General features: G+C 37.6%; 2 protein-coding genes across 3 annotated transcripts; both read left to right on the top strand.

The window, feature by feature from the left end:
* Positions 1 to 251: 251 nt before the first annotated feature.
* On the top strand, positions 252 to 9,921 carry LOC105918412 (transcription factor E2F5). Of its 2 annotated transcripts, none has more exons than XM_036136538.1 (9): positions 252 to 446; positions 3,177 to 3,286; positions 3,386 to 3,520; positions 6,867 to 6,910; positions 7,791 to 7,855; positions 7,952 to 8,255; positions 9,453 to 9,500; positions 9,609 to 9,653; positions 9,733 to 9,921. In XM_036136538.1, exons 1-9 carry the CDS (start codon positions 297 to 299, stop codon positions 9,777 to 9,779), a joined length of 948 nt encoding a protein of 315 aa, XP_035992431.1. In that variant the 5' UTR covers positions 252 to 296; the 3' UTR covers positions 9,780 to 9,921. The 2 variants fall into 2 exon arrangements, with proteins under 2 accessions (XP_035992431.1, XP_035992430.1); XM_036136537.1 differs by having other exon boundaries at positions 7,952 to 8,267.
* A 94-nt stretch (positions 9,922 to 10,015) lies between these two features.
* On the top strand, positions 10,016 to 19,228 carry LOC105918414 (dynein regulatory complex subunit 4). The gene is made up of 11 exons (XM_012853493.3): positions 10,016 to 11,527; positions 11,664 to 11,759; positions 12,210 to 12,407; positions 15,623 to 15,823; positions 15,960 to 16,014; positions 16,099 to 16,304; positions 16,482 to 16,637; positions 16,750 to 16,830; positions 16,909 to 17,118; positions 17,195 to 17,260; positions 17,415 to 19,228. Exons 1-11 carry the CDS (start codon positions 11,525 to 11,527, stop codon positions 17,469 to 17,471), a joined length of 1,329 nt encoding a protein of 442 aa, XP_012708947.2. The 5' UTR covers positions 10,016 to 11,524; the 3' UTR covers positions 17,472 to 19,228.
* The last annotated feature ends 1,068 nt before the right edge of the window (positions 19,229 to 20,296 follow it).

Raw genomic sequence — 20,296 nt, 5'->3', positions numbered from 1 at the left:
TTATTTTGAGTTGTAGGAATTATTTGATTCAGAGAAACAAGTTGATTAGGAAACTTAGTGAAATTTGATATTGTTGATTTACTGCAAAAGGAATCGGGAAGCAGAGGATATCAGGCTATATTTGATATTTTGAAACAAAGTTGTATAATAGGATATAGCTTTTTTTTGTCATGTGGTTCACACTCCATACCAGTAGGTGGCGGTATCACATTGAGTTTTTTACCAACCGCCAAACATAAAACTAAAAGGAGGAAACAAAAAAACACATCCAGAAGAAGAAGAACACAAAGTCCAGCATGATGGATTCGGACATTCCAGATGAAGAGGTCCTTGTTCCAAGCCAGAAACCCAGAATCCAGCGGAAGTCCCGGAGCCTCAGCCTGCTGACCAAGAGGTTTATCAGGCTGCTGGAGGAGGCCGAGCACGGGGTGCTGGACGTTAGACACGTACGTTGGGCAGTGAACGCAACACGCTCCAAGTTTAAACAAAGTCCTGTCTAACTTGCTTTATTTATTTACTTTAGTCAAATTAGCTTACCAGCTCTGCACGTGTGATATATTAATTACATTTAATGTTCAGGTGTCAGTTGCTCGCACTTTATGTGCAAAGCCACCCCTGAATGTTTACATCCTTGTATGTTTAGGAAGGAGGAGGTTAGCCATTTGTAATATGTAAGAAATGAATAAAAAACTGTAGTCCGAACCTTGACAATCTCCCCTAAACTCTTAAATTGGATTTTCTTCACAATCATTTCAATCTTAAAGTCCTTTCCTGACGCTCAACGTTCCTGTGATACCTTTGCATAGGGTGCTGTGTGATCAGCCAGGTTCTTTAGCAATGACCTTTTGGAGCTTTCCTTCCTTGTGGAGGGTGTCACCGAGCCTCTGCTGCACAACTGATCCAGTCAGCGATCGTCCCTATGATTGTGGAGGCTATAACACAACATTTATGTATGGAAAATCCTTCATTGTGCTCAAGCAATGCTCTAATTTTCTGAGAAACATAATTTTAGCTGTTTAGCTGTGAGCCATAATTATACATACAATTTTTTTAGGAGTAACAGTTGATATATATAACACTGTAATGATCCTATATGGGTTTCACATTTTAATATGGAGTGCTGATTAGTTTAAGTTTTTCAGTGGTAGACTACACACATGTTTTGAGATTAACCTTTAATTCACCCTTTTGTAATTGTTTTTTTAACGTGTTGTGTAGAGCTAAGAATTGCTTTCTTAGTGCCAAAGGGAGCCCAACAGATTTCACAAGTGGAGCATTACTTCCTTTGCTACAGTACTCCGCTTGATACAAATGCAGAAATGTTTAATTGGACATTATTTTGGGGTTATTTCTAATTCACTGGACACAGAAACATAAAGGTAAAAGAGAAAGACAGGAAGAGAAAAAGATGATACAAAATGCTAAAAGGGAGAAAAGGTGACAAAAATAGAGCAGAGGAAAAAGAGAGAACAAGGTAACATCCTTGGAGTCTGCTTCTACACCTATCTATCTATCTATCTATCTATCTATCTATCTATCTATCTATCTATCTATCTATCTATCTATCTATCTATCTATCTATCTATCTATCTATCTATCTATCTATCTATCTATCTATCTATCTATCTATCTATCTATCTATCTATCTATCTATCTATCTATCTATCTATCTATCTAATATAATATATATATATATATATATATATATATATATATATATATATATATATATATATATATATATAAACAGCAAAAACAACCTATAAAGTATTACAGATACAAACAAACAATTCCTTGCCTGTGCAATTTCTCAGTTATCGGGGTCATTGCAACAGTAAACAGGCTTAAATCGGAGGCAATTGGACTTTTGTTCAGTTCTTTCTGAAAAAGTTTGGACACCTATCCAGGAGTCTTTGTCAATTCTGATTACTAAGAGGTGAGCGCAATGAAAAGTATGTTTAATACCTGATTATGGGTTGTTATATTCAAGTTATTTTTAATCTGACAAACAAGCTTCCTCACAAAGAATAATCTAATTTATTGAGTACGGCTGTACATTCACATCTCTCAATATCCCTGTAATGATGTCTAGTGCATATTTAACATTATTTAATTTTTTATTTTATTTTAGCAAAGGCACTACTCGGAAAAAAAACAATGAAAGACTATAAACATTGTTTAACGTACAATGAAACAAATCTCGACAAGCTTTTCAAACAGCTAAAGCTGAATAGATTTCTTAATATTTGTAAGAAAAGCTTCAGCTTACATTAAATTAGATTAGTTTGGAATATAGTTAAAATGAGCATTGTTCTCATCACCAACATGTAATGCCTGATAACAAAACCAACATCCAAATGATTCAAGCTATGCTAAAACACCTCTTTTATTTTATTTTGTCCGATATGTCTTAGGTTTTTCACAGGCGGGTTTTTTCTGCCTTTTGAGCTTTAAGTTTTTGTTAAAAAATGCACTGCATGGGCTTCAAGTGTAATCCAAAAACTGCTTTTTAAATGTTGTAACTGTTAACATGGTGAATGTTGACCTGAAGACAAAAGCCAACTTTTTTAAACATCTGCTAGTTCTGTCGCTGCTGACCAGGCACACCCTTTAGGAAATGACTTTAGTCACATGACTGCAGTCGGTGGTTAGGTAGGCATCACTTTGGTTTATTATGGGCTGGTAATTGATGAAGCTGAATGAGGAAGCGTTGAGATCGTTTGCACATGTGTGACAAAGCACCGATGACAATAGATAGTTTCCATGTAGATTCACACAAAACTTTGAAAAGTCTGGATTTCAGTATTTTCCTGGTTTGGATAAGGTAAAAAGATTAGCGTTTGCATTTGCAGTCTTGATTCCCTTTCCAATTATAGAAAAGTTTGTTTCTTCTTTCCAGTGTTTTTCAGATTCCATATTTAAATCCTGTCAATTGTAGAAATATCTGCCGTAAATGTTTATCGGCCTTCTTGAAATGAACATAAAGAGCTTTGAACTTTGCAAAGTTGCCTACATCAAAATGTGTGGGAACAACTAATTCACTGAGCTAGAGGCTATTCAGAAAAACACTTAAATAGCTTTATGTTTTTCTTAATTATTGTTTTTTTTTTTGGCACACACGTTATTGGAAGTGTTTCTGATGTCAGTTTAATTTTTCTTTGGATTGCCGTTTACAGGCATTCACGACTCTGGCTGTTAAACAGATAAGAAGAATCTATGACATCACAAATGTGCTGGAGGGCATCGGTCTTATTGTCAAAATTTCCAAGTGCCATGTAAAATGGGTGTAAGTTTTTACCTCTGCTTTGTTTGCATGCTTGTGTGTCAGGGCAGCAGAGCAAAGCAACATTTAAGATCCTTAAACTTCTGCTTTTTGCTTTACAAGAGGACGACCTTATGATAAAAGACTCTTAAAGCTGAAGTCTGAGCTGAATGACTTGAAGCACAAGGAATTCATCCTGGACCAGCAGAGGATCGTGGCAGAAGAAAACATCAGGAGCCAAACAGAAGACTGGAGGAAATATCCTTTTTTTTTATAGCTACATAAACAAGTTGGTTTAAAATCTGTTTTACATTTTCAGGTCTTATTTGCAGCTTCTGTAGACAGAAAACAGTCTTTTTTTATATAAAAACTCTGATTATTTAAATTTGATACTAGAAGCTTAAACGTTTGGCAGCGGACTGACCAGATTGAAACTGTCTAATAACAAGTATTCTATCTGTGTTGCATTGATGCTTGACCATAGTGCCTTGCATAGTATCATCCTAGTACTATCCTTGATACTTTGCACTATTTCTTTTGCAGAACCTACCTACAATTTAAATAGGGATTATTTGATTGTGAAGCAAACAACAAAAAGGACAAAATAACAGAATACTTCAGTGAGCATAACTGTTCACCTCCCCTAAAGTCAGTGCTTTGTAGAACCACCTTTTGCAGCAGCTACAGCTGCATTAAATCTCTGAGCTCGCCACATCTGGTCACTGGGATTTTTAGCCCATTCTTTAAGGCTAAGCTGCTCCAGCTCTTTCCTGTTGGATGGTTTTTGCTTGTGAACAGCGATTTTCAAGTCTATCTAGGGCTGCAGCAACAACTCGATAAGCTCGATGAAAATTGATCGAAAGCGCTGGCAACAAATTTTATTATCAATTTGTTGTGTCGCTCGATTAATGCGTCACTCGTCATGTCGCCGAGATGTTTACATCTCCTGCAGAGTGTTGCAAATGCCGGCTGGTTGAACGGGGCGAGGCGGGGGGCTGTCTTTTTAAAGGAAATTCTATAAATTCTATAAATGGCGACAGTTTGAACTAAGTCCTCAAAAGGTAGGGAGCACCTCGTGCTTCACAAATTCAAAATATAAGTTAAATGCGAGCTTTGCAAAAGTAATTTGACACGGCACGATAGCATCATGGTGATGATTCGGGTCTGAAACAACATGGTTGAAGGGAGCTCAACAGCACGTTAAATCATTTCAACATCTAAGCGCCGCAGGTTTGTGTTTCAACCGGCCTACAAATGGCTGGAAGAGGGAAACGTCCCCTGGGGGTGGCTTTTACCCCACGCCCTGTTTGCTATAATGATACTTTAAAGAAATCTGCAAGAAATGGAAACTTAATTTATTTTTTTTAGAAACAAAACAAAGGAAAAATATAAATAACGTTTGTATAATTATATATGCAAGATTGTCTTCATTATATTCTAAGGGCAAAGTAATCGACCGGGATATATATCTGGATCAGACATCAACTTAAACTAATAATGGCTGGAGCAACGAGAACAGGTTAATAGCACAAAAAGATTTTTAAATTATCTTTACAGATCAGATTTCACGCTGCCTCCCCGGCTGCAGGCGGCTGTGGCGGCGGGGAAAGCTTTCAGGTGTTCCCAGAGTATGAGCTGTTTTCAGTGGGCATGTCTGCTGCCTCCGCTGCCGTCTACCACATGAGGTGGACGGATGGACGCTTCAGAGACAAAACACAACAGCTTTTAGTGTAAAATGAGAGAGAGCCTGGTTAAAGCCGCGGCTCTGATCCTGGATCCTGCACATTTTTAACTGAGCATTGACGTTGGCCTCCTGATGCTGCTAGGTTGTTAACTGGTTTATGACAGTAGCTATGTTTACACGCACAAAATTTCCTGATCATATCAAAATTTGTTCTGATTAAAAATGTATTCTAAATTCATTGCTAATGTGGGCTGAAAATTTAATGATCCGACGTGGGTTTACTTGCACTGGACTTTATTCAAAATACAAACTCTCTCAGATTCCCAGAGTTATTAAATTTCCCTAAAACAACTGCAGAAGTTTTGTCCTTCTGCCCATGTGTGCGGACAAAACAAGAAACGCTGAAGTGTGTTGGCTGTTACTGTTCTGAGCACATAGAATGGACCCGCGCCAGGTTCACAGAGTAATTGCTATCCATAATTAAGATACAGGCTCAGCAACTCATGCTGATGAGAGAGCAGCACTGCTGCCCCTCCCTCCACATACCCGTGCAGTAAATTGATCAGTATTAATCAGAACAAGTATGCACGCTGATCAGATTATCCTTCAGCATAAACCAGTCCCCTCAATCACAATACAATTTCATTCTGTTAGTTAAAGCTGTACGTTTTTAATTCGCTGACAAAGTCTGAGTGAAGGCACTGGATAGGAGTGAGAAGCAGGGCTCTAAACTAACTTTTCTGGAATCAAGAATCTTTATTGTCATTATGTAACCATAATGAAATTTTGGTGAGACACTCAGAATGATAAGACGCAGACACACTTAAAAACATGTATGGAAGACAAAAAGATAAGCATCCTTGGGGGCCACCCTCAAAAAATAAGTAATAAATATCAAACAGAATTTTTGACTCTTCAAAGAAAAATTAGAAATGCTTATAGAAGTTATAAACATCCTTGGAAGACAAATATGTACAAGGACCTATAGCAGGGTGTTTTTGCCCTGGTTGGACCATTTTGTCCTGTTTTCCCAAGGTGCACCAGCACAAAAGTGAGGTGACCCAGCAGTTTTTACAGCTTCACTTTTATTTGTTAAATCGCTGTTCAAATGGACAACATTGGCTATTAAACAATTGACTTACTATCTAGTCAACGTAAAGTTCTTTATTTGAAGCAAATATATTTATTATTTAATGTTCTTGTAACAGAACAACAAAGTAGCAACTTGTTTTCGTGTGCTAATTTCTTATTTACTATTTCTTTTGTTCTGTTTTGGAAAAAAGAAGTGGGACTGAGACACACTTATGTGTCCAGATCTTTACCCGAGACTCCTCTACAAAAGTATCTACCAAATTTATAATAGCATCCCACATTTTCAATTTCAAGAATACATTTCAAAAATTGTGCCATACTGTGCCAAATTGGCAAAACAGTATGGGTCCGCTCAGACTTTTTTCAATCTAAACATGTATACCTTCTCAGTTGCTTGTTGTGTGGACTGCTACAATCTGCTACAGATGTAACCAAGATGTTGTAGTTACATTTTATTGTGTTTATTTCATGCTTTGCAACAAAAGTAAGAAGTTTTGTATTTAAACATCTGTTTTTTTTAAGCTAAATTATATATTTTTTGGGCATTTAAATCTTATTTAATCAAGGCCCAGAATAATCTACTCTGAAATTTTTATATTCACAGGACCTCTATGTTAGTTGATAACAAGATTAGCAGTTTAGGCATTGTACAAGTTGAGAAATGCCTTATAAAGTATGAGTATGCATTTTTTTTTTTTTTGGAAAATAGACCCTCAGGTTTTAGAACAGGTTGGAATATAACAAAGTCTGCAGGTAAAAGCCAAGGAGGCTGAATTGTTTTCAAAGGCACTGTAGTTCTCTCCTTCATATTTCTTAACTCCAGTCAACTCTGACCTATGTGACCCATGAGGACATCTGCAACTGCTTCTGTGGTGAGGCTCGTTTTTTTTTTTACATGCCGCTTTTTTTTTTATCAAAAAGATTCTTAGGGAAATTATTTTCTCACAGTAAATGACATTAAGATGAAGTTATACAAGAGAAAACATAATTTGAGTTTTAAAACATAATGCACATTAGAATAAAAATAATTTCAAAACATACAATTAGTATTGATTAGAAACTCTGAAATTTACACTGGCTATTTAAAGCAGTAATCCAAAAATCAAGAGCATTTAAAGGAGATCATGCAGTAAATACATGAGGAAACAGATATTGGCTGATTAATTAGTGGAGCTAACTTTTCCAGTATTTAGCCTGAAGTCAGCTGCTCATCACTAACCAAGTCTCTATACTTAAATTTTTTTCCAAGCATCCAAATTGGTCTTTTTGTAAGCAAGGAAAAGGTGTGATGGCTTTCTTTCACCCAGCTGACCGGCAGTGTGCAGCAAAAGTTAGGGGTGAGGCAACAATACTCTATGCTGTTTGAGTTACCTGGCCTATGCTTACCTGTGTGGCAGCCTGACACCTTTCCTTTTGCAGTGTGCAAAGATTGGAAACCTCAGATCACGCTTGCAAAACGCTGTCCTTGCAAAAACCTGGTTTGATCCAACCCCTAAGGACGCAACATTTTAAAGGGGCTTCTGTTTATTGCACATCCAGCCCATAGATAATTGAGTTCTGAATAAATGAAGTGTGAAGTTATTTAAACAACCTGCAGATAAAAATCGGTTGTTTTGCTGATTCACTAGTTGGCAAATATTAACCCTGTTGGACAAATACAGCAGCTGAAGTAAGCAGCTGAGGTGCAGTAATAAACTTTTTATTTGCTTGAAATTGCATAAAAGTCATCATAATAATCTGGTTTCCCTTCAGGTCAGATTCTTTTGGCAGCACAAGCACCACCAGGCACTCAGCTAGACGTTCCCATTCCCAAAGCTGTAAGTTCTGCTCCATTAGGAATCCTTATTGCTTCCTCTGTGCTTGATGCCGTTCATTCAGATGAGATAATTCAGTGTTGATGCGTCTTCCTGCAGATCCCAAAGTGCCCGGCAAAGTATCAGATCTATCTGAAAAGCATCCGAGGGCCTATAGACGTCGTCCTTCTTAACAAGAGAACTGTCGGCTCTGCTGCCGTTGTATTTCCAGTCCCGCCGCCTCAGGAAATTTTGCAGCGTGCCAAGTCAGCTATGTCTGTGTCGGAAAATAAAGAAAACAATGATGGACTCTGTGAGGCATCAGCTTTTATCACAAAAAGCACTCCGTATAAATGGGGAGCTGAGCACAACGGGCAGCCGCTTCAAATACCATCTTTTATAAACGCTAACTTCAACAAAACAAGTGAGTATACATGTGAGTATTTATAGTGCCCTGCAAAAGTATTCATGCACCTTGAAACATTTCATTTTTGGTTACAGTGCAAACTGAAACCTCACTGTTGTTTATGGGGATTTTTTTTTCTTGTAACAAATCAACACAAAGTTGTGTATTGTTTTAAAGGTGAAAGGAAAAGAAAACATAATTTTAAATTCTTTCTACATAGAAATATGGAACAAACTGCTAGCATTCATGTCTACACTGGCCTTCTGCTGTGTGTATCTACTAGCATTGCCAATTCTTACTTGCAAAATGGCTCAGTCTCAATTAAACTTAAGAGACCATTAGTGTAGAGCAATATTTAAGATTGTCAGTTAGATCCAGGCTTTTGGTGATTGAGGCAAATTAAGTATCCTCCCCCCTCTTTGAAGGTAAACGTCAGTCCCAGCCTCCAGACTTTTGTCGCCTCTAACAGCATTTCTTGTAGGACTGACCTGTATTTGGCTCCATCCATCTTCCCATCACCTCTGGCCAGCTTCCATGACGTTGTCCATGGCATTGTGCCATGGGCAATTTATTGAGGATGATATGCATTGTTAATTTTCCTCCGTATAGCATTTTACATCTATGGGCCAGAGAGTTAAATTGAGCTGACCAGACCATCTGGCTATGTCTTGTGACAAACTGCAAACTGGACTTCCAGTGAATTTTTTTTAAACTGGCTTTCTTCTTGACACTTCCATAAAGGCCAGGCTTTGAACTATTCAACAGATTCTGAACTTTGGATTTTTTTTCCTTTCCAGTCTGTTATTTTAGGTTGATGCCAAGTCTTGTTTGCAGCTGCTACATGCTGTGTTGATAGTTTGAACACTGCTCTATGAGATGTTGATGAAGCTTGGGGATTGTATTTTATAACCTAACACTGCTTTAGACCTCTCCACAGCTTTATCAATAAAATCTCTGCTGTGTTCCTTGGTCTTCTTGAAGCTGTTTGTTTGCTAATGTTCTCTATCAAACCTCTGAAGCCCTCAAAGACCAGCTAGGTTATATGAAGATTAAATTGCACAAAAGTTAACTTTATTTACCAATACCATGACTATTGAAGGCCATAGGATTTACTAAGGGTTGCTCACCACACATTGCAGACTTGTATAACCATGTGTAATTTTCCTTTAAAGTCAGAATTATGCACCGCTTTACATAAAATTATTTTATTCTTAGGTCAAAACATTTCAAATGAGCTTCATAATCACATAGATTCATCCAAAGGTTGGTCTCCGCTTTCCTTCATTACTCATACTGAAGATTTATTGATTAAAGTTAGACTCGTTGACTTAATATGAATGAATGATTTAATATGCCAATTCTCTTTTATAGACTTAATGAATGCAGATCACAACACCCACTTCACACCCTCAGAAGGTAATTGCAATGCAGTCTTTCTTTATGTTTGTGTTTCTCACATTGATATTTGCATTAATCATGTTAATTTGTCTTTCAGCGTTCTCTCCAATCATACAGCTGTCTACTTCCCTATCTAAGGCATAAGGGTCACTCTAATTAAAGGGTTAGGGTTGAAAGTGACCCACTGTACCGTTTTTGGGGCATCAACTTCTGTAGTTCTTCATAAAAATGTTTTTTTTTTTTATGATGTATTTTTTAAATATCTGTTCTAACAATAAAGTTTGAATTTCAGAAAGTTGATCTTAATTCAGTTTTAAAAGCTTGGAATGAAACTGTGTTTTGTTGTGTGCATTATGCTGCAGAAGCATCAGACCCCCCACAGTCAACAGAAATCAACCTTTATCTACAGGACTGTTGAAATTCTTTGAATTCCAGCGTGCATTCAATAAAGCTGTGCTTGTGCTGGTTTAAATGTCCATCAACATACACTGTGGAGCTCTGCCTATTGCCATCAAAACTAGAACTGACGGGAGTGTCACTCTACTAGGACATGAATCTTCATGGATATTTCAATTGTGGAGGTCCAAATGTGCCCAAATTCAATAAATGTTGTTTAAATGTGGCATTTATTCACTTTGATTGGAAATATAAACAATTTATTAGATACATCATTACATGTTACTATCAAAAAATATTCCTGAAAAGGGTCATTAGTATCTCACTAATTATTTCATGTATGCTGCAGTAATGAATTTATTCAATTCTGTCATTATTACTCATCAAAGGCAATGAGGGGTTCTGATACTGATCTTGTCAAGATAATTGTTCTGAAATACACTTAATGTGCTGGTCAACCTATCAGATGTTAGGCTATGAGGAGCCAAATTCATTTAAACAACTCTGGTAATATCAGCATGGAACAAAAACTGAACTAATTAAATTTTAAGATGCAATTACAACCTTTCATTTTTAAGGTGATACACCTAGATTCAATTTAGTTGGATAAATTGACAGATAATTACAAGTCCTGTACATGATTAAATATCTAATGATTTTCTATATATTACATTGTGGCACATTTGACATGCTATAGTATGCATAAATTGTAGTTCTAAAGCAATCAGACATACAAATCAGTAAACAATAGTATTGGGGCAGGCAAAATGAAGAAGTTGAAAAACCATTTTATTAAAAAATAAAATTTGAAAGATACATAAAGCACCTTTGTTTTAAGGCTATCAACGTTTTCAAAAATCTATTTTTTAATCCATTTTCACAAGGCAGCAGCCTTCACATAACGTTAATTTAAAACATCCGTCAGGGTTAGTTGGTCAGCATTTTTTTTTCTCATAAGGCGTGGTTTTATTCACCACATTGACGAAACATGAACAAAACAACCTAAAAAAGCATCCTGAAGCGTTAAAAGCAGCGTAAATCAAAAAGCTACGCAAGCACTGGTTACTTCTACATGATGCACTACGGTAACAAGTAGTAGCGCTGGCATAGATTGAAATTAGGAGGAAAAATAGTAGCATAGTCCTCAGAAAATGTATATCTATGACAAAACTATTATTTTCACAAATAAATACTGTAATCAGAATAATAAAAGTCTGTCATATTGCCTATGCGAGATAAACTATATATAAACTTTTGGAATTAGTTTCTCCAAAATCTCGATGTAACCGTAATGCACCATGTATGCGCGAAGCTAGTCTTGGCCCAGTATTTCCGAGCGTCGGCTCACTTGACCTCGTCTCCAAGGCAACAACGTTGCTATGGAGACGTTAGTTTAGCCCGCTGGACCTGTTGCTGCCGACGTCCCTGTTTTATCTAAAAAAAAATGACCCCAAAATAAGCCTTCCATCATCATTGTCGACTCTGTGAGAATTATGGTAAGCAATTTCACGCTTAAAATGTATTTGGTTGTTGGTAACAGCTAAGCTATGGCTTGCTCTGACAAGTTAAGGCCATGAAAGTCACGACGTCGGCTAGAAAAGTCGGATTTTACGCAAACTTTTTGTCTTTCAGCCGCCCAAAAAGAAAGAGACTAGTAAAAAGCCGGAGGCTGCAAAGACCCAAACTCTGATAAATGGTCTCACCAAGGAGGAGTTGTCCAAGGAGCAGGTTAGATTATAACCTTAAATGTTTCATAACAAAATATAAGTTTGAGCGCATAGGCGACTCTTGCAAGGCTTTTATTTTTATGGGTAAAGAGTTAAAGGAGGGACTACACATAAATGCCTCACTGTTTCTAAATGAAAATGCAGATTAAATTTTTTTATTTTTTTCAAACCACATATCATTATCACCCCCTCCACCTTAAACATAATTTTTTTTCCTGTTTTATGACTTGAAATAATAATAATAATAAAAAAAAATGGTTGTGGTCATAATGTGAAAGAATGTGTAGAAGTTCAAAAGGTATGAATAAAGTTTGTCTCTTTTAATGTCCCCCCCCCCCCCCCCCCCCCCACCCCCACATACTTTTCTATCTTTGTTTACTACAGGATAACACTGTGTAAACGCTTTGATCAGGATTTTTTGTTTTTACACAAACATCCACCTGTCTTTCAGATAGAAGAGCACATTGTGCGACTTCGTGAGGAGCTGGAAAGGGAGAAGGAGGAGAGGAACTACTTCCAGCTGGAGAGAGATAAGATTCAGACCTTTCGGGAAGGTACAGACAGAAAACTAGAGAGGGTTAAGGCCGAACTTAAAAACTTGGAGAAGGCCATAGAAGATGATGAGGCGCATCACCAAGTAGAGATAAAGGTATAACCCCATTATAACTACACCGTGCAGTCACACATAATGCTTGGATTTAGTCTATAAAGGCAAAATGTGCTGTATTTTGCACCTTATATTGCATTGGAAAGTAAATATACTATCATCACAATATTAGTGTGTGCAACATTTGCAAAAGACTGTTTAGAAGCCAATATTGGTTGGTCATTATATTCCAAGTGCTTAAACAGAGCTTTGTTTGGCAGAAATATAGTCAGACTGTTGAATGGCGTTCTACTGCTGTAGATGAGCAAACCTGATACAAATGAGAATGATCAAAATGCTGAAGCTCTTGCTGACTAATCAGTAGGCAAGAGATCAGAATCTGACAATTTTCCCTCGGCCGAGTCTGAATGGCCATCAGCAGATTAAACACTGACTAAAATCTGATTCTTCGCCCTCCTATTTTTTGATTGTGTGAAAACTAAGAGTTCCCGCCACATTTCTTTGTCTTTAATGGCATCAAGCAGCAGGAAAGTTTGTTTCATACACTTTTTTTTTGAGTTTAATAAAAATCAGAAGATCTCACCTGGTACTCCTGATTCATTCCTCAGTCCAAAAAACAAGACTTTAATTGGTTAATTGGTCTTTCTAAATTGCCCTTAGGCGTGTGTGTGTGTGTGTGTGTGTGTGTGTGTGTGTGTGTGTCAGACATTATAAATCAGGCATTTATAAACATGTGTGTTGAGTCATATTTGGGAACAGTGTTGTAATTCCTTAATTTTCTGTTAGATCAAAATCTACTATGTCTATAGTTTTTCTCTTTGTTGTGTTTAAAATCTTTTATAGAAATGATTTAAATTGGTCGGAATAGGAATTGGCAGGTCAAAACTCAAGGAAAACTAGAAACTGGGACAGGAAAGAAAAGGCCTGGCCAGTACACCTCTAGTACGTCTTTAAATATGATAAATTAGAAAGGGAGGAATGAGGAAATTTGATGTTCATGTCATTACAATAACCAATATTAATAATGTGAGCTAAGATAAGAAATTCCTTTATTGCCCCACAATGAGGAAATTCAGGCGTGGCAATGGCATAGAGACAGACAGTTACATACAGTTTCTAATTCTAAAAAAAAGCTAATCTAATCTAGAGTTTGTTTTAAAGCAACAGAGGATGATCTTTATCAGAAAGACCAAAGAGTATAGAAAAAATAAATACCAGTGTAAATATTGCACAATTATTGACAATATGGACTGCTCAGGTAAAATATATGAAGTATTCAAGTTAACAGTGGAAAAAAAACACACCAGCTTATTTACAGCACAATATAAGTTCATAAATATGCATTATAGTACAGCAGCATTAAGTAGCTAAAGAATGTGCAAGTGTACGTTAGCACCCAAGAGACGGTGCAAACGATTCTTTCGTTCAGCGCAGAACCTGTGCAACCATTAGCATATTGTAAACACTTTTTGAGTCTCTTGTGAGCAGCAGAGATTATAAAGTCTAGCAGCAGCTGGGATGAAGGATCTGCGGAGGCTCTCCTTTGAGCATCTGGGATGCAGCAGTCTGTCACTGAAAAGAGCTCCAGCTCTGCAACAGCTCCATACATGGGGTGGGAGACATTGTCCATCAATAATGTTATTTTCCTTATAGTCCTTTCTGTTGCCCACCATCTGCGCTGGGTCCGGGGGGCATCCCAGGACAGAGCTGGCTCTCCTAATGAGTTTATCCAGCCACTTTCTATCAGCTACATAAGCTACTGCTGCTAAAAACCACACCATAGAAGATAGGGCTGGGTATCATCTAGGATGAGCCGATTCGATACGATTCTCGATACATAGCTCAGCTTGCTTTGATTCCAATATCGATATTTATTACTTTGAATTAATGCTCAGTGATTCAATCACCAAAATCAGCCAAATATTATGTTTATGTTCTATTTATTGATCACAGACATATTAACAGGAAAATAAAGTGCATTTGCTTCAATGCATTTAACGTGTCACAGAAACCAAAAATGTGCCCAAACATCTGATTTTAGGGACAAAGTAGCTTCTAAAATCCTGTCGGCCGTTCCACAAATTCGTCTCACTTGCTCTCCTTCGCTGTGAACTGTAATGGTTGCGCTGTAACAACGCCCCCTAGAGGTTGGGAGGTATATCGATATTGAAAGCTAGAATATCGATATTAAATCGTTTTTAAAAATATCGATATTAATCTTTATATCGATTTTTATGCACAGCCCTAATAGAAGATGGCTGATGCCACCACAGAGTCTAAGAAGGTCTTCAGGAGCGCCCTCTGCACTCCAAAAGACCTCTGCCTCCTCAGCAGGTAGTCTGCTCTGACTCTTCTGGTAAAGAGCATTAGTGTTGTGAAGAGTCCACTATCTCCACATCAGTTCCCTGGATGTCCTGTGTCAGTGGGGTGAGCTGCGCCTGCCAAAATCCATCACCACCTCCTTTGTTTTTCCTGCATTTGGGCGGCTCTGTTGGCACCAAAGCTCTGGATTCACTGTCTGTCCTCTTGAGTCGTCCTCGTCTGTGATGAGACCGATTATGGAAGAGTCATCTGAGAACTTCTGTAGGTGGTAACCTGCGTGTAATCCCACAATTTCCTAATATCCTGCCCCTCTAATAATCACACTGATATCCTTAGTGTGCACGGCTCTTTCTTAGGTTGCTTAGCTTCAGCATTAGAGTATAATTAATGTGTTGTGACTTACATTTGACACTCTTTCATTTCTATTAAATAAAAACTGCTTGATTTACATGTTTGTATATAAAACCCAACCCCTCCTTTTACAAAGATTTCTAATATCAGATATTTTAGTTGTTTCCTAACAGGATTCAAAAACAATAAAGCCTTCATTCTGTTCGACAGATTGTATTTTTCTTATTTTACAATAAAAAAAAATTCCGGGTTCAGAAGTTGGTACAGATGATCCGATAGGAAACTAAAACTGAGTATGTTTTCTTTAGAGCAATGTGGTGAAAGAGCGGATTATTCACATACATTATAGGAATCATTTATTTCCATCTGATGACATTTTATAATTGAAAACAATATCCTGGTTAAAAAATGTTTTGTTTTTTTTTCACTCTGTAGCCCAAACTGTATAAGAATCCTTAATATGCTTTAAAAATCCCACCTATCTAAAAGAGATCATAATTTAACATAGAAATAAGGTGTGATTTATAGTACATCTTTATAAAGCAAAATGTCTTATATGACATCTCTGTTATTTTTCCTTCCAGGTCTTTAAACAGAAGATGAAGCACCTCCTGTGTGAGCACCAGAACACGATCTCTGAGCTGGAAGCAGATGTTTCCGCATCGGCTAAGAGGCTGCAGGATGAGCAGGATCAGCTGGAGGCAGAGCTGTGTGAGGAAATCTTAACCATCCTGACTGACACGCAGACGATCAACAGCGAAGACGTTTTCAGAGAACTTCAGCTGGTTCGTACTGCATAAAAGCACTTCAAGCTGCGTCGATGCTGCTGTGCATTTGATTCATTTAGACTTGTGCTTTACTGTAGCTTGGCTAGGATCCGCTTGACAGTTTTTGAAGCGCGCTTCCTTTTTCCTCAAACAGAAACACGACGCGGAAATGGCTGCAGCTAGGGACAAGTGGGAGAGGCTAGTAGCAGGTAAGCAACTAATTGACTACAAAATTTAGCATTTTGCAATTTCAACAATTTACTGAGCTACATTTTTGGTCCCTGTTTAATTAGAAACCGTAGCCAAATATAAGACAGAGAAACAGCAGCTGGAAAAAGATCAGGACAACACATTGAAAAGTTTGATCTGTGAGCGTGAGCTGCTATGGAATAGCCACCTCAGCGACCTTCGAGAAGACCTCAGAAAAGGCTTACGCGAGGCAGAAGAAACGTTTCGCGTGCAGGACGAGGACACAACAGCACATTTTGAAGAACTTGAGGTGAACATAAATACAAATGCGAGCAGATTGACAGTCGATGCTTCAATCAGAGCAAGAACGACTTACCAATTAATCTTTCTTTTATATTTCTTTTCTTTATATTTCTCAGCTGTAGCAACATTGAACTTGATGTGTCCTGTTTTTTTTTTCCCTGCATGTCTTTTTTTTCCATCCTAGAAATGCAGATTTAAAACCAGCAGGAACGTGGAGAAGGTGAAAGAGACCTGGTCTGCTCTTTTGAAGGAAAATAAAGAACTTACTTTAGTTGCTGCGGAAGCCAACGATGAACTTAGCCTTCTGGAAAGAAAAGCAAAATTCTCCCCACTGAAAAAGGTTACGTTGATAATGCTATTTGTGGTTATTTATAATTAGATGTAACTGTTGCTGCTATGAGTATCTTTCTTAATGTTTATTGAAGTATAGTTGGTCACAATGTTTTTCGCAGGCTCCCATTAGAAATCCTCATGAAAAGGCACTGAAAGACTTGAAGAGAGACCACGATGAGCTGGATCAGAAATTCTGCAAGGTAAAAGCTTTTTGAGATGTCCATGCCCATACGTAAGCAGCATTCATACGACTGAGACACTTTTCAATCCTCGTGTAGCTTCAGATTGAGTTGGACGAACTGCGCTCGTCCGTCCCCCGGAAAATCTATATGGCGCAGGACCAGGCGGATGAGTCGCTCAGGCCTCTGGAGGATGAGCTGCAGGCTCTGGCAGGGCAGCTGGAGGAGACCCAGGCTCAGCTCCACTCCGTGCTCTCAGCCCCCAACCTGGACCAAACGGCTGTCACTGAGATCACTTACCAAGTCGAGGTACTGTCGGAGATTTCCACCCATGTGGTCACCCTTCTAAGTTCTCTGCATAACCCGAAACACATTTCGCTTGCAGAAAGATCTGGAGTCCAAAAATTCTGCCATCAAGGACCTAAGGCATCGAATATATCTCATTTCTCAGGTCAGTCAAACTGGGCATTGTTCAAGCTGTTGCACAAAACGTGGATGATCTGTATACTTTGGTTTTGATCTTTTTCGTTTATCAGTACATTACCAGCAAGACATGTAAGTTCCTGACTTATCGTATTCATGCGAGACAAATGTGTGTCCTACAGAGTCGCAGAGCCATGCTGCTGAAGGCTGAAGCAAAACGAAGAGCTCCTCTCAAGTGAGAGCTCCAACTTTGCGTGTTTATTCAGTAAAATCGAATTAAAATGTGAATATTTATTGCAGTTGTTAGCAATAAATTCCCCTGTCAAAAAATGTGTACATTTAATAAGGCTTGCAATAACGGATTTCAGTAGTTGAGTAAAACCAATCAATGATACCTGTTATGAAGCATGATGTTAACTGTTTGATGGCATTTACCAAGTATAAAGGGGCAGGTGTCACATGACAGCTGAAAAACACACAAAACCTTATATTATTACCTTTAGGTAAGTAAAATATAAACTACTAGTTTAGTGAGTTTAAAAATCATATATATGTATAAATGCAAAGGAACTATTTGAATACTTTTAATGAAATGAAATGGCTTTATGGTCTTGGCTCAGACTACATTTGCAAAGATTATAAAAGGAATTGAATGCCTCTGTCTTAAACTTCAATTCTTTTTCTTTATGTACATACTCATTAAATACGTTTGAATATTATTAAAATGGTCTTTTAAAGGTATTTCAGTAACTCCAATCACTAATTAAAACACATTTTACAGATTATTTCCACAAAGACTGACATTTTCAAGCCTTTATTTCTGTTAATTATGATGATTTTCTGTTCACTAAACTAAAGAAAACACAACATGTAAGATTAGAATATTACATCAGACCAATTTAAAATTTGGATATGTTTAATACAAAAAGTTTTTGGTTAATAAAAAGCACATTTAAGGTTGATATTTTCAAAAGGTACTTTTAATCCAGCAAACGAGCCTCATCGGAATGTATATTCTAATTTATTAAAAATGACTGTGAACTCTCCAGGGTGCAACTGACAGGTTGTCTAAAGAACAATGTCATCAACATTTGGAATATAATATTGTTTCTATGGCTAAGTACTAGTATCAGAGTTAATTTTGTTTATATATAATAATATTTATTTTTCTGCTAAATAATTTGTCGAGACTAAATGGTTTTGTATTGTTTTATTGGTGAGAATTTTAAACCTTATATCATAAAGCTGTTTTTGCAAAGGTTTAAATGTATTTTATTTCCATTTAATGGATGGCTAAACCCTCTTCCATGTTTAACCCTAAGCTCAAGCCTCCTGGGGTTATGCACTAGTACAATCAAAAGAATCCTGTGTCTCAGCGTGACAGCGTAGTATGGCAGCTGCACAGGAGAGGAAGGATCTGGCACAAGTGATGAGGTCAGTGCAGGGGATTGTGGGATGGAATCAACAAGGTCTAGACATGGTTCATGCTGCGAGACTCCAGAAAAGGGCCTGGTGTATAGCCACAGATCCCATCCACCTGGGTAGTGCACCATGTCCCACTTCCACCAGGAAAACGATTCAGAAGCATTAAATCAAAAACAAATAGACTTAAAAACAGCTTCTTTCCCAAAGCTGTGAGGGCTATCGTCCCCTGCTGAGAATCAAATAAACCACCTGCCCAGTTCATGGTATGCTACATGTTTACAAACATGATACTGGTTTCACATGTTCTCATATACACTCTCACATCCTAATATCTTGTTTGTTTGGACATCCATGCAAATTGCACAGGTTTTTTTTTTAGCATGAAGATTAATTTTTTTTCCTAATGACTATTTGCACAGTTTTTAAACTTCTCAGGGAATATTTGTCTGATACATTCATGCAAACGCACAGTAATTTACATTGTTTTGTACATGTCACTGCACGTCTCAATGATCCTGTTAGAAAAATTAAATAAAGTTGAATATGTCTTTTGGACAGGTTCTTCTTAGTTGAAATGTTTCATCTCTTCTCCAAGTGACTTCTTCCTCCTTGTCCGATAGTTCCCTCTTCATGATGCTGTTATTACGAGCCTGACTCAGCCATCGGGGAACTATAAGCAACCATGAGAGCACTGGCGATCAGCTGTTTGGCAGATGGTCCTCTTTTGCATGTTAGCAACCAGTTTTGATTGTCATCGTCAAACTTGTTGAGCCACTATGCAATGGTGCTACGGATAAGGTTGAGTTTACCTGAAACACGCAAGAGGAAAGGAGTCTCTTAATGTTTCAACCAAGAGGAGCCCATCCAGAGGACCTGGTCAACTTCTTTTATGTTATGATTTAAAAAGACTGATACTTTTTTGACTTGAACATTTAAACCTTATCGGATGCTAAGGACCATTCGCACGTTTTTATCTTCTGATGAAGTATTGTCAGTGTATTCAACTATTTGAACATTATCTCTTGTGTCTCCGTGTTATGTGGGAATCTGTGTGAATTCTCAGCATGTGTCTCACCAAGAACTGTCATCATGGCCACATAAAGACATAAAGATTATTGATTCTTCTTGATTATAAAAGGAGCAAAAGCACACCCAAGTTTTTTTTCTGAATCTCTCAAAATCGAAATGAAAGCTTTGGAGTGGTCTAGTCAAAGTCTGGATTTAAATCTAATTGAAATAGGGAGGGAAATGACCTGAAGACCCTCTGATGTGGCTGAACTAAAACAACTATGCAAAGAAGAAGGGGTCAATGTAAAAGATACGTTACTATTTTTTAACAAATACCTGACAGCAGATGTTGCCGCCAACCAGTCTCGTTTTTGGAAGAAATGGATAGATCTTTTCCCCTTTAATCAATAAAATCGCTTGAAAACAGCTCTGTTTACTTATCCAGGTTATCTTTGTATGATCTTAAAGTTTGTTTGATCCGGATCAGAGTGTTTAATGTGTGAGAAGACGAATGCTCTGTCACGGCACCGGGTAAAAAACTAAATAAAAAATAAAATACACAACAGGGTGTTCAACAGAGAGAAGATCCCACCTTCTGAAATAAAATGCTCCGTTTTTGTTTTTCCATGGG

Source organism: Fundulus heteroclitus, chromosome 4, assembly GCF_011125445.2.
Source record: "Fundulus heteroclitus isolate FHET01 chromosome 4, MU-UCD_Fhet_4.1, whole genome shotgun sequence".
Lineage (NCBI taxonomy): Eukaryota > Metazoa > Chordata > Actinopteri > Cyprinodontiformes > Fundulidae > Fundulus > Fundulus heteroclitus.
The sequence above is the reverse complement of the archived record's forward strand: the minus strand, read 5'-3'. Positions and strand labels throughout refer to the sequence as shown.